Source organism: Cyrtonyx montezumae, unplaced genomic scaffold (genome assembly GCF_038088225.1).
Source record: "Cyrtonyx montezumae isolate F1298 unplaced genomic scaffold, pur_monq_1.0 scaffold_34, whole genome shotgun sequence".
In the NCBI taxonomy this organism is placed as follows: Eukaryota; Metazoa; Chordata; class Aves; order Galliformes; family Odontophoridae; genus Cyrtonyx; species Cyrtonyx montezumae.
This window is the reverse complement of record NW_027072039.1, coordinates 4,986,503-5,000,110: the sequence shown is the minus strand read 5'-3', so window position 1 is coordinate 5,000,110 and position 13,608 is coordinate 4,986,503. Positions and strand designations below refer to the sequence as shown.

General features: G+C 45.1%; 1 protein-coding gene across 1 annotated transcript in view; it reads left to right on the top strand.

Annotated features, from left to right (window-relative positions):
• Positions 1–13,253, top strand: part of MUSK (muscle associated receptor tyrosine kinase) — a 42,535-nt gene extending 29,282 nt beyond the window's left edge. The window contains exons 10-17 of the mRNA XM_065745209.1: positions 1,170–1,345; positions 1,569–1,592; positions 3,453–3,541; positions 3,846–4,005; positions 5,236–5,425; positions 5,728–5,919; positions 10,581–10,729; positions 12,577–13,253. Coding sequence (XP_065601281.1) covers positions 1,170–1,345; positions 1,569–1,592; positions 3,453–3,541; positions 3,846–4,005; positions 5,236–5,425; positions 5,728–5,919; positions 10,581–10,729; positions 12,577–13,253 — 1,657 coding nt within the window. The remainder of the gene's footprint in view (positions 1–1,169; positions 1,346–1,568; positions 1,593–3,452; positions 3,542–3,845; positions 4,006–5,235; positions 5,426–5,727; positions 5,920–10,580; positions 10,730–12,576) is intronic.
• Positions 13,254–13,608: the final 355 nt, after the last annotated feature.

Below are 13,608 nucleotides of genomic sequence, written 5' to 3'. Positions count from 1 at the left end.
TCTTCAGTAGCTTCAGCCTGAAGATGTGAAAAGCATCCACTGCCATTGCAAAAGATCTGCCACCCTGGAAGGATCCCCACAGACCACCATCCTTTTGGTGCTGCAGAAGATTTGCAATGATGGTGTTCATTACTGGAGCTCGTGACCTTCTACTCTTGCCAGAGCTGTTGGTAGCAGTAAAATTGCATCCACCAGCCAGGTGGTGAATTTGGCTGAAGCCTTCATCGTGGGTGCCAGCTGTGTATTTCTGCATGACTGTGTCATTCTGTGGTGGTCAGGAAGGACATGCATCCTCAAAGGGCTGCAGTCGTGTCCAGCAAAAATCATCTCTGTACATTACCTCAAAGCTAGCTGTGCAATTCAGCCCCTCAAGAATGAGTGAATAAATAAGCAGATCACTGACAAATTAACTAATACAACAAACAAACTTTCCAGTATGGCACAGTTTCATTTATGTTTTTATTCCTGCCTTGGCCTACTCCACAAAACAGCTTCAGATCTAAGGAACATTTAAACATACACAGTATGGCTTGCCAGTGAATATCTCACATTGTTAGGGAGGCAATACATTAGGTAACAGGCAGTTTGGTCTCTTATTTCACCTGACATTGCAAAGACTTTGCTGCACATAGCAGACAGATAAAATGGGGAGAGAAAGGCGGAGAAAAGAAGGCAATTGGGTGGCTGGTTCTGTGCGATTAAAAATGTAGGCAAATATTTAGCTTAGAAAAGATTAAGATTTGCAGCTCACCTCTGGTTTTGAACAGATGGCATGACTGTACAAAATTTATGGACAACAGGTGAGGTTTTCAGAATGTAGCAAAAAGGCAAAGATAACTCCCAGATGTGCTGTTTGTTGCTAGAAGATGGCAGTAAATGTCTAGGAAATGATGGAAATGAACTCCTCACAGCCTGTGATGTGCGCTGCATCTTGAGCATAACCCTGCTTCGTTAAAAATGTAGCTTTGTGGGTTTCCTAAAGGAAGCTATTACATTTTATGCTGAGTTTCCTTTATGGTTTATGAGCCAGACAGACTGGCTTAAAGAAGCACAGCCCCACTAATGGTTTTCTGTCAGCCTGTATAACCCCTGCACACCACTGCTAGGTGCAGCAGCTGTTATCACGCCATTGACCGCCGTATTTCACTGTTTTTTGCAAAATAATGTAGAGAGAATTGCCTTGCTGTAAAGGATCTCTACTGCTTTAAGGAATGGCTCTCGATGGAGGAAAACTCTCAGCAGGGGATTTACAAGCCGGGGTTGATGATGCTTGCCCTTCCCGAGTGCAACAGGCTGCCCAGCCTGCACCAGGACCCCAGCGCCTGCACCCGTGTCCCTTTCTTTGGTAAGAGGCTGCACTGCCCATCGTCTGCAGGGATACGTTCTTGGTGAGGAGGGCATGGAGGACACCCATGACCTGCAGCCAAAGTGGAGGCCTGACAGCCTCTCAGCAGCTGTTCTGTGGTCAGATGTGGTGTGCCAAGTGGGAACCATCCTGCCTGTGCCTCTGCACCGGGCACCGGGCTGTGTCACAACCCCTCCTTACACCTTGTCTTGTCTTTTCACAGATTTTAAGAAGGAGAATATAACCAGTAAGTAGCCTTCTTCAGGATCTATTCTTCCAAAGGGTGGGCACTGCACTTTTGTTGAAGATGCAGCTTGCACAGTATTTTTTAGTGTTTTGTACCAGATTTTGCTCTGGTTGTTACCAGAGGATGACTGAACTCTCACATCCAAGGCATGGGGAAACAAATCTCCAGCTGCACTGGTTTTAAGGAGAACATGGGCAAGAAGTTGTTGAAGGTGATTAGAGAGTGATGGTGCTTTTAGATCTCCAGTTGTTGCCCTGCCTTTCTACCCATTCTTTCTCTTTTTGCTGTGTTTGGTATTTCTGAGGCTGCTGTCAGGGCAGACCCACCCTGGGGACAGAGCATGAGGAGGGTGCCAGGAGCATGTGGCAGTTTCAGCCTCTCCTGAGTCAGCTACTTGCTCAGATGGATTTCAGGTATTGCTCTCCTTGCCTTCTAATGGGCGACATTGAAAACACTGAGCTTAGGCACACAGCTGTATTTTAGGGCAGCTCAAAAAAGGTTTTACACTTCTGCAGTGCTTACGTACCAGCCAAAGAATCTCAAGGATTCTGTTCTGTAAGAGCAGTTATGTGTGGTGTGGGTGATGCAAGAAGAAAAGAGAAAGCAGCCGTTGTGATGTGGTCAAGAATTGCTTGCTGTTTACACTGGTCTTCACTGAAGTGCTCAGGTGCTCTAGACAGGCATCCTGTTAGAACTACAGCCCTGCAAAAATTTATCAGTCATCAGCGTTTCTCCTACAGGAGAAACATGGCAGTCTGCTTGAGTGAATTAAAATGTGTAGCCTTTGTCTCAAACCTGGATCAGACCTCGTACAAATTTTTACTGAAGTGGAAAAGCATTTGCTTAAAAACAATCTTTGCTTTTGAATGAGACAGGTTTCCTCCTGTGTTAGTTTTTATGAGCTGCAACTTCAATACAATTGAAAATCAAGCTATGGCAGCACTGTTGGCTGACTAACTAATTTAATTAATAAGATTAATAATGCAGCATCTAACAAGGGGACCCTAATGCATGCCATCAACCAGAATGCTAATCCATGGTCAGCAGTTTCCACACAATTAGCTAGCACATGCTACATGTGTAAGGCTGTACCTCCTCTGTTGTCCTTCTTATTTCCTGTATTGTGCAAGCATGCATTAAATTCTCCTCTAAGGATAAGTGATGCCCACATTTATGTTTTGGGAACCTGTTCTGGGAGTGAAAATCCCTAGACTTCCTGCTGACTTCTTCTGCAGCCATAGTAAGCTTTGCGTATGTGAAATCACTGGCACATTCTTCATTATGAATAACAGTGTTTTGTGCCAGCACCATTACTTCAGATCTGTAGCTTCCTTCAGCTTGTGGTTTCCATACATTCTGGGAGCCACAGTCCCAGGCATCCAGCCTGAGAAGGCAAGCACTCCACAGAAGCTAGCAGGAGAGTGCTCCATGCAGGACCTTGCTGCTCCCACCCTTGCTACCGCTGGCATTGTGCAGGCTGTGAGCCATGCAGCCAGTGCTGCCGTTTGCTTTCTGCCATGGTTTGGCTCTGAAGCATCCCTGTGGGCCTGCGCTGCTTTGTTTGGCTTTGGGGCAGAGTGACAGCCACAGACACATGACTATTTCTCTGGAAAGCTTCACTCCCTTCCTTGGGGTGTTACCAGATGTAATCCTATGTACAGAGCTCAAAATCCATTTCATTGTAAACAGAAAGCTAAGCTCTCCTGTGACTATCACTGGTCCTTTTGTGTGCTTCAGATCTGCTGATAATTGTTTTGGCTCTTGTGTAAGGACATGATTTACAACTCTTCACTGCAGGGCATGGTCTATAGTGCTCATGCCCACTTCATTCATTCTTTTTTTTTTTTTTTCCCTGCCTAGGGACTTGCTACAGTGGTAATGGCCAGTTTTACCAGGGCTGGGCCAATGTCACTGCCTCCGGCATCCCCTGCCAGAAGTGGAGCGACCAGGTATGCATCAAACAAATGGGGTCTTCTTCTGTGAGTTTCCCAGAGCTGGGCAACCCTGTCCCACGGAAGGGCTTGGCAGATGGCAGCTCACCTCCATTCTTGATTCCTTCATGTTTCAATCTGCAAATTCCCCTTCCCATTGCCAGATGCTTTCTGGTGATTCTTGCAAGCTACTTCGAGCCTCTTTTACTTCTATCTTTCTCTGTTGCTTTTCCGTTTTTATTCTCTTTTTCTTTCTTTGATTGTTAATACCATTAGGAAAAAATATTCTTAAACACTAATCTAAATGATTTCCTATTCCAAGGCTCCCCACTTACACAGAAGGACTCCTCAGGTCTTCCCTGAGCTGTCTGATGCTGAGAATTACTGCCGCAATCCAGGAGGTGAAAATGAGCGTCCCTGGTGCTACACAAAAGACCCATCTGTCACTTGGGAGTACTGCAGTGTGTCTCCCTGTGGAGATGGTAGGTGACTGCAGTTTATGATTTCTGTCATCGTGCTTGTTTTGGGACCAAGTATAGTGCTGACATGCTGCCCCTCACACCATGGGTCTCACGGCCCCATGATTAATTCTCTCTTCTAGATTTATCCAGCACTGGTTCTTTGCACAGATGCACTTAGCATCTTCAGTTTGAAGGTGTAATACAGACTTCATTGATGGGAAAATCAGTACAGACAAATTGAGCATATTTCCCGAGATTATAATAAGTCCTAAAGATGAAATCAGATTTCCTGTGGTATTAAGAGGGATAAGCCGGCTACTGTGTGCTCTAAGGAAAAAGTAAAGCTGATGGTGAATCTTCCAAAGTTGTTTTCATTCTGGTGTTTTTTTTTTCAACACTAAAAACCCCACACATTTATATCTAAAAATAAATTTGAAAAAGTAGGAAACATCTTCACTGATTTGTTCAAAGAAAAATGTTTGAAGCATATTTCATCAAAGATACAAGGCTGTAATATTTAAAAACATTTTAGGATCTCAGTGCTTGGAAACAAGGCAATTCTGCTTGCACAGAAAACAAAGATGCTGTAAAGTCAATGGAACTAAAGTCAGTATCAATTTATCTGGCCTTAAAAATTTAGTGTAAATTTATTTCTGTTCTCAGTCATTTTCTAGAATGGCTGAGAAAACAATTAGTGGAAGTATATCTGAGTCCCTTTTTTCCTTAAAAAAAAAAAAAAGAGTGAAATTTTACAGTAGTTCACCATATTTGAGCCATAAAGTCTCTGAGATGCAAAACTGTTGGAGGGAAGAGGATGGTCCAGGAAAACAGCACCATATTCTTGCCTGGGGCTGACACTCCTACCTGCAGAATCCTCGTAAGGACATGATTCATTGTGGAGTTTAGTTCCTTCCCAGAACATCCATCAGCTTATTTGAACACATCGAGTCCATCAGATATGATCTTCCACCTGTAATTCTTGCAGATTATCTGATTGCTTATCAAAACTAGGTTCCTAGCTCTACAGGAACTGTGTCTTTGCTAGGTCCTGCATTTTCACATTTGTTAAGCAGAAATGTTTTTTTCTTCGTGTATACAAATGTTCCCTTCTATGATCCTCTCACACTGTTGTATCTGCAGTGTTAGTAATCATCAGGACAACAGGTTAATCAGTTGTACACAAGTACATCTTGAGAGAAAGACCCATCCTTATAGCACGGATATCATCTTCTGATTTTGTTTGCATTGCAGCATCGTTATCTCTAGGAACAAGAAAACCAAATGGAGAGACACCAAACCTCCCCCCTCCTCCATCTTATTCGCCCACATACTCCATGAATGTTGTCATCTCGATCATCTCCAGCTCTGCGCTGATCGTGATCCTTGGCATTATCACCCTTGTTTGCTGCCGTCACCGAAAGCAGTGGAAAAACAAGAAAAGGTAAAGCCCAGCACTCCATTCAAGACAGCAAATGCTGCTTTGAAACAGAACTTGCCTGTTTCTGAGTCCTGCAAACTCCTGCAGGATGGAGAATCCCATGGCAGCACCAGTGCAAGTTCTGAGGAGTACCTCTGTAGAAAGTGGCCTGGTGGCTGTTGTGGGGAAATGATGTGAGGCTGCTGCAAGGTTCTTTCAGCTGCCCTACCACACCTCTCTTTCCCATCCTGGAAGAATCCAACCCCAAGGAATAGATGTAGATCAGGAGCCATGCACGTTGACCAACAACTGCTCTGTTGTTTCAGAGAGTCAGAAACTCCAACACTCACCACTCTTCCTTCTGAACTCCTCCTGGACCGACTGCACCCTAACCCCATGTACCAGCGGATGCCTCTTCTCCTCAATCCCAAACTACTCAGCCTGGAGTATCCCAGGAACAATATTGAATATGTGAGAGATATTGGGGAAGGAGCATTTGGGAGAGTTTTCCAAGCAAGGTAAGCCACCCGTACGTGAGTCCTCTCCATCTGGAGGTACGTGGAAAAAGTAAGCAGTTGGGCATCCATTTGTTTGGACATTAGGAATCCTTTGTTCATTTACCCAAGCCAAAATTGGTGGAAGAATCAAATAGTTAAACTCAAGCTTGAGTAATTGTTGTGGCTACTTTTATTCCTCTTATATTCGTTAAAATACTGCCACAAATAAGGTTCCTGTTCTTCTCTGTAGAATACACTGTGTCATACAAAGCCTGGCATAAAAGCTTAGCTAAATTTATAATCCTTGTATTTTTTCCAAGAGTATTGCCTGTGACATGTGACCTATTGTGAAATGCCTGCATATCCCAGTGTTTGCAAATCAGCAGCGTGTATTGGTATGCTCCTTTACAAAGTCAACATTAGCCAGTACTTACCACAGAGAGCAGTGTGTCATGGTGCAGCTAGATCCTGACCCAGTTTCCATTTGATTCAGTGGCAAAACCAAACTAAACCAAAAATCCCCTAAAACCCCAGCCTATTTGATCCAACATCCCTTTTGTCTGCATGTGCATCTTCCTTAGTCTTTATTCTTGGAATCTATGACCACTGTTGCCTGTTTTAAATTTAAGGCATTAGATGAGGTCCCAGTTCTGTTAAATCCTGTGGGAGGTGAAGTCATGTATTTCTTCATATATGAAACATGTGTCATTGAAAACCCAGAGCTGAACCCAATCCTACTCACACTAGGGTGGATGGAAGGCATCTTGTTATGCTTGACAGATACTGTAATGCCTGCAGGACAGCCTTTGGCTGATCTGCTCTTAGAAAATCCCCCTCCAAATTCCTAAAAAAAGATAGACAGACTGTCCAGTTTCGTTTTTGCTCGGAGTGAGTATTCCTTGTCCCTTGGAGCTAATGACTCCAGGATGCAGCTGACACTGTCACTGCACTGTCTAGAGTAGTGTATGACCAAAGCCACCAGGAACTATCAGATCCCTGACCTTCCTGGTGGAATTGCTTCCAGTAACTTCCAAGCTGAAGGACTCTCTGTGCAGAATGCAGCCATAAGTGCAGATACTTTCAACATTTATAGTTATGCTTTGGGCGTATCCACAAGGAAATGAGTTATGGACAAGTTAAATCATTGTTAGAGTAGAGAAAGCAATTTCAGTAGATGTGATGATTTTTTTTTTTTCCAAGTGAAGGGATATGGAAGAAACGTGGGCATACTTTGATATAAAGCAAGCTAAAAATAACAGAGCTGAAAGGGCAGGCAGTGCAAAAATTGCAGATGCTTAGCCTGTGATTGATTGTTAGCCTAAATGGTTGAGCTGAATACATCTGAACTGGAGCCGAAAATACAGCAATGAGGACTGCATCACAGCTGCTGCCTGGGTGCAGAACAGTCCCCGTTCTGGCCATGGCACAGTGTTGAGGATATCTCATCATCTGCAGCCTTCTCATGGATGTAACAGCAGAGCAGGCAGTCCCACTGCCAAGCATCGACTGCACTGGAGCTTCAGTGAAGCCTTGGTGCTGCCCAGGCCCTCCTGAGTGTTGGCTCTCACCCATCTTGAGCAGGACCTCTCAAAAGGCATTTCAGTGTCACTGACGTGCTGAGTGAAGCAAGTGTTGAAGAGGTGTAGAGAGCTTCTTGTGCATTTCATCTACCCCAGTGCTAGAATTCCTTTTAGTTAAACCTTTTTGCTATTGTCAGTGGAAAATGGCAAAAGAAAGCAAGCAAGCAATGCAGCCTTCTTAGCCAGCTTTTGCAATGCTATGTTCTCAGAGATACTTTCTATCTGTGCCTCAGGGAAGGGACTGCAGAAATACTACTACTTCATCAGAAGCTCTTCTGAAGCATTGTATTCTCAGGATACATTTCAGCCAGTGCATTTCTATGCGCAGCTCTAAGAGCAACAGAGGCTGATGTCTGACATCCAGCAGCACCACCTGCACATCCCTTCAGGTCGTGAGCACCATCATGACTCAAACCTTTACCTTGCCATTGCAGATGAATAAAACGTACTTCTCTACATGTGTTAAGTGGACATCTTGAGCTAAGTTTAGCAGCCCTCTTACTTCTCCTGATCTCATATTTCTCCTGCTCCTGTAAACACAGCTCTGCATGCAATGCCAGTGATGCCTTTGCCAGTTGGCTTGCTGTGAGGCCTGATTCAGTGTTTACTCACTCCTGGGTCAAGCAACATGTTAGGACAGGAAGTGTCTGGCTATCGTTTACTCGCTCCTCCTGAAAGGCTGCAATGTCCACTGAGGGCTCATACACACTGAAGAGGTTGAGGAAGTAACTAGTTTCCTTATCAGACGTCTTTAAAACAGAATGTGGGACTCAGCACAGGTCCATCCTGACTAGGCCTCGTTTGGAGACAAGGCTGCCCCAAGGGCCAGGATAGGGCCACAGGCAGCTGATCAGAGGTCAGGGTGGCAAGATTTCCACTTTCACAGGTCTCCTCAAGTTCTTTGAAGTTCAGAGGGTATTTGATCTGCTGTCTCAAATGTAAATGAAAAGCAGCTTAGATGTTAGTTTAAGGAACCCAAAGAAACAATACCCTACTCATTCAGATCACTCTTCCTCTCCCTCACAAATTTCTCTCCAATAGAGAAAGTGGTGGTGGGTGTCCACCCCCCTCAGTGGATGTTAATGGCATCACTTAACTTAATGGCCTAACAGAAGCTACCTAGCTATGGCACTGGGGAAGACTGAGGACAGGACCCAACTTCAAATAGATTCAAAGCGTCTCCACATTTTTTTTTTTCACAGTTACTGCTCTGGAAAGAAGGTCTGGCTGAAAACCTAAATTCAGGCATCCTATAAAGGTAGAATGGGGACAAATCTCCTCTTGAACAGCTGGTACCTAAAGTGCTGCCAGTGTTGCAGAGATCCAATGACAGTGGAGAAAATGAGGACAGTTGCTGTCTGTCCTGTGCACAAACAGTGAGATATGTCATGTAGGCTAGAGAGGAAACCCAAGCTAATTTCTTGATTTTTCCTATACCTCAAAGAAAATGAGCTGTTTTGTAGAAAGCACGCTCCAGCCTAGAACTTGAATTCTGTTTACTTTCAGAACCAGGAGCTTCCCTGCACGTGTGCCTCCATCCCTTTCTTCTCATGATGTCTTCTGAGCGCTGAGGGGCTCAACTTTGTCAGCTGCTTGCCAGGACTGTGCACAGAGCCTTTCTCCCTCTTCAGTACAGTTTCTGTGTGTCTGTAAATACTGGGCTGAAGAAGACTGAGAAAAAGCTCTGTGCAGTTTAATCTCACGTAGAGTGTACACTACAGGATTTCAGTGGAGAGCAGGTGGATGGATGTACTTCAGGTGTTGGACCAGGGTGAACTTCTTTCTCCAAAGCACACAATACGAAGGTGTTGTTGCTGCTCTGGTCTGCTAGCCAGCCGTGAGAGATAATCTACAGTGAGGCTGATTAGAAGAAATAAATGCCCTCCTCTTTCTTCTTCTAACTGCTGTGCTGGTTTCTTCTGAGTATTGCTGCTGACTTTTTTAGGTGCTGCCAAGCAGTGGATGTGTTAAAAGATGTCTCCTCTCTTACTATACTGGAACCTCACAGCCAGCACAGGGTAAAAAAAGCAGGACATTTTGCTAAAGCAAAGACAGTAGTAGACAAATAGTGGAGTAAGGTTCTCCATTCTGGCATGCCAGATCTCCTTGTCCAAGCCCTTCAGCTGTGACCTGTCTGCCTGTGATATTCCTCTCTAGATGGGCATCCTGCCATCTTTTGACATTTGACATTTACAGCATCTCAGTGCATCTGTTGCAAATACCATATGTCTGGAGTAGATGACAAGGAAACTGGAAGTTTGCTTTGGAAATCTGAACCTCCTCTTGTGATTACTGAGCAGTAAAATAACTTGGCATTTGAGCAATGGGAGAGCAGTCAGGCAGGAGCACACCCTGTAAATGAGTGCCACTGTTCATGGGCTCTAGCTACCTCTAAGGAGCATGCCTTAGCTTGGGAAGAAGAGGCATGGGCAACAAAATATATATCTGAAGCTTGACCCACATCTGAAGCACAGAAAGTGGCCACGCTTTAGGACCACTACCTCTTACCTCTTTGGCAAGCCTGCTTAACTAAGCTTGTTGAGGGCAGAGCAACCTGTGGATAGCAAAACAGAATGAGCCTGTGATTGCTTGAAGCTAGCTCAATTTCCTAGAGATCTGTGTCTCAAACCTGAAGATTCATTGTTCAACACATAGTATTGGTGCATGAGCTTATTCTTAACAAGGGTTATTTGTGCTTTCTTCCTTCTTGGTACCTATTTCCACAGCACTTGCAGGAGCATTACTATTTGCCTGTCCTCAGCACCACTCCATTAAGTGCAACCAAAATTAGTAAACGGGCTTTAAACTTGTTAATTTAGAGGAGTAACTCTCTGCCTATTCCCTGAACCGTGCCAAAGGATTATTCTCCTAATCAATCCTGGGGAACATGCCTACTCTAGTTGTTACTTGTTCTCTGATAGCAGCTACATGTACCAGTGCCAAAGGTGTGAAGAGTGGGAAACAAAATTGAGTATAAGGAGGCTCTTTCAATATTTATGTGTAAAATATGTTTATTTTTGAGTCAGTGCTTCTTCATTTTGAAGCAGAAACAGCCTGTGTTTGGTGTGCATATAGCTCTATCGATGCTTCCCTCTCTTCCAGGGCCCCAGGGCTGCTGCCATATGAATCTTTCACGATGGTGGCAGTGAAAATGCTGAAGGAAGAAGCATCTGCGGACATGCAGGCCGACTTCCAGAGGGAGGCAGCCCTCATGGCTGAATTTGACAATCCAAACATTGTCAAGCTCTTAGGTATCTGAACGAGGTACCCATGTATGGGGGTACCTCCTCCTGCAAATCTGCTGCAGTTTTGCTTGGGGCACAGGGGTGAACCCGCAGGCATAACCAGTGCTGGGTGACGATGGACTGTTCTACAAGAGAAAATAGCATGTTCAAAAGGGGTGAGCTTTGCCACGAGTCGCTGCATGCTCTGCTAAATTCTTCATCAGAACAAGTCTGGAAATGCAGGTCTAAGCAGCTGCCTTAGCAGGACAGCATCTTGTAACAAAGCCTCCTCATCCTGTGCTAGAGCCTGCTGCTGACCATCTTGCTGCTTAGATCCACTTCCAGCTTCGTAACACTGGGGCAGATGTCTTACAGGGAAGACACGGCTTCCAGGAGCTGTGATTTATTTTGCAGGTACTTAAGGAAAAAAAACAAGCACAAGTCTTGTTAGTTTTATGGATACCGCTTACCATTGTAATGTCTGAATGTTCACCAGCATTAGAAAAACAAAGTGAAGCAAACAAACAAAAAAGCCAACCACAATGGCAGTCTCTTCCTTCCCCCACCCCTTCACAGCTGAAAGAAAACTACGTTTTCTTGGGATTTTTAGAAAGACTTGGTTCCACAGCTTGGCCAATAGGTCATTCCTCTGCACAGAAAGCTGCCAAGCAGAGTTTATTATAGTTTCTGACTAAGTGGATGCTGCTCTCCACCATCACCTGGCAGTCCTACAGCACCTGGCTGCCTATGGCAGCCCTGAGCCCTGTGATCAAGCAGCTAAGATCCTAATTTATTTCAATAGCAAATTTCACAAAATCTGGACATGCATAGACCCCAGGTTTGGGAAAATTGGGTTGACATAAGCACTTTGACAACAGAAAAGAACAGCAGGAAATGCCCCAATCTCAAATAAACATCATGTTTATTATCAACACATTGTAAGTCAGGAAAGGTACAGGAACAAACTAGTCTCACATTCAAGGGTTGTGGAAAAGCAGACACATCTCTGAGCACAGCTTAGACGATAAAGCCCTCACATATGCTCTTTATGCTTGTCAGATCCTGATTTTATCACACTGGAAACAGCTATCTGTTTTTTCTCAAAGATTCACGTGCTGTGTCATCAACATGAAGTTCAGATATCACAAAAAGTCAGATCACCAATTGCTAAATAAATGCCCCTAAGGAAGCAAAACACATACACTTCAAATGCTGGCTTTTGCTACTTGACAAGTTAATAGCAGGCGCACAGATATTTTTGTCTCTCTCTCTAACAGGCTTTATGTCACCGTGTGCTCTGTGAATATTGTTAAAAAGTTGGGTTTGGGAATTTATATGATAAAATGGTGATCTGTCCACACGCTCACAATACTAATGCAGTGGAGACTCTTCTATTTCAAGATTTTCAGGTAGAATATGTATATTAGGTTCATCTAATTGGTGTGTCTGGTCTGAAACACAGCAGTACATCATTAGAAATCTTTCAGCAAAGCAAGGTGAGTGCTTCTTTACAGACTAGCATGGTGCAACTGAGTCACATTAAATCCTGTTGCTCTGTGGGAGTAGAGTCCTCTGCTCACTCTGGTCTCTGGTAAAGCTGGTGTAAAATCAAGCATGTGCCTGCCAGTCGGACTGGGTTGGTGACATTTTAGTGTCTCTCACAGAGCTCAGATTTAGATTCCTGTTGAAGGAGCTTCGAAGGCACAAAGAAACGTGGTGAAATTTGATGGTATTTGCATACTTCACATTTTCCTCTGCCTCCACATGCATTCTTGGGAATCTCCCCTTTGTGTTCAGTATTTCTGGATATTTTTGGTCTTGCCACAACAGAAATCTCTATGAATGACCTGAACGGTGCACCTATCTTCTTCCAGGTGTGTGTGCTGTTGGGAAACCCATGTGCTTGCTGTTTGAATACATGGCCTACGGCGATCTCAACGAGTACCTGCGTGACCGCTCGCCCCGCAACCTCTGCAGCCTGGTGCAGGGTGGCATGGAAGCACGGGCATGCCTCCCCAATCCTCTGGCACTATGCTGCACCAGCCAGCTCTGCATTGCCAAGCAGGTGGCTGCAGGCATGGCCTACCTCTCTGAGCGCAAGTTTGTTCATCGGGACTTGGCCACCAGGAACTGTCTGGTGGGGGAGAACATGGTGGTCAAAATCGCTGACTTCGGCCTCTCAAGGAACATGTATTCAGCTGATTACTACAAAGCCAATGAGAACGATGCCATCCCCATCCGCTGGATGCCCCCTGAATCCATTTTTTACAACCGCTACACCACGGAGTCCGATGTGTGGGCCTATGGAGTGGTGCTGTGGGAGATCTTCTCCTATGGCATGCAGCCCTACTATGGGATGGCTCATGAGGAGGTCATCTACTACGTGAGGGATGGGAACATCCTGTCCTGCCCGGACAATTGTCCTCTGGAGCTCTACAATCTGATGCGTCTCTGCTGGAGCAAGCTCCCAGCTGACCGGCCAAGCTTTGCCAGCATCCACCGCATCCTGGAGCGCATGTATGAGAGGGCTGTGGCCTCCCCACAGGTCTGAGGGATGTGGTGAGGAGGCCACTATGCCTATCCACCTGCAGGCTCCTGTGCTCAAAGGTCTGATATAGAGGGAGGAGAAACACCTCGTTCCTTTACCAAGCAAGGAGTGTGGACTGCACCCTCCTTGGGGTGGACTATGCCTCCTTGAGGTGAACTGTACCTCCCAAATTATGGGGATAGCTCCCAGCCACCAAGCTGGTGCTCCTTGGGTTGGTTGGGGAGCCAGTTGTGCTAGCTCAGGACCTGCTTTAGTCATTTCCAGGAGCACAGAGTTCCCCGGGCAAAGCAGGCCAATCTTTTCCTGGGGGGACTTCCCTTCCCAGCAGTTTTCTCCCTGTTATTCTGCATTTATGCAC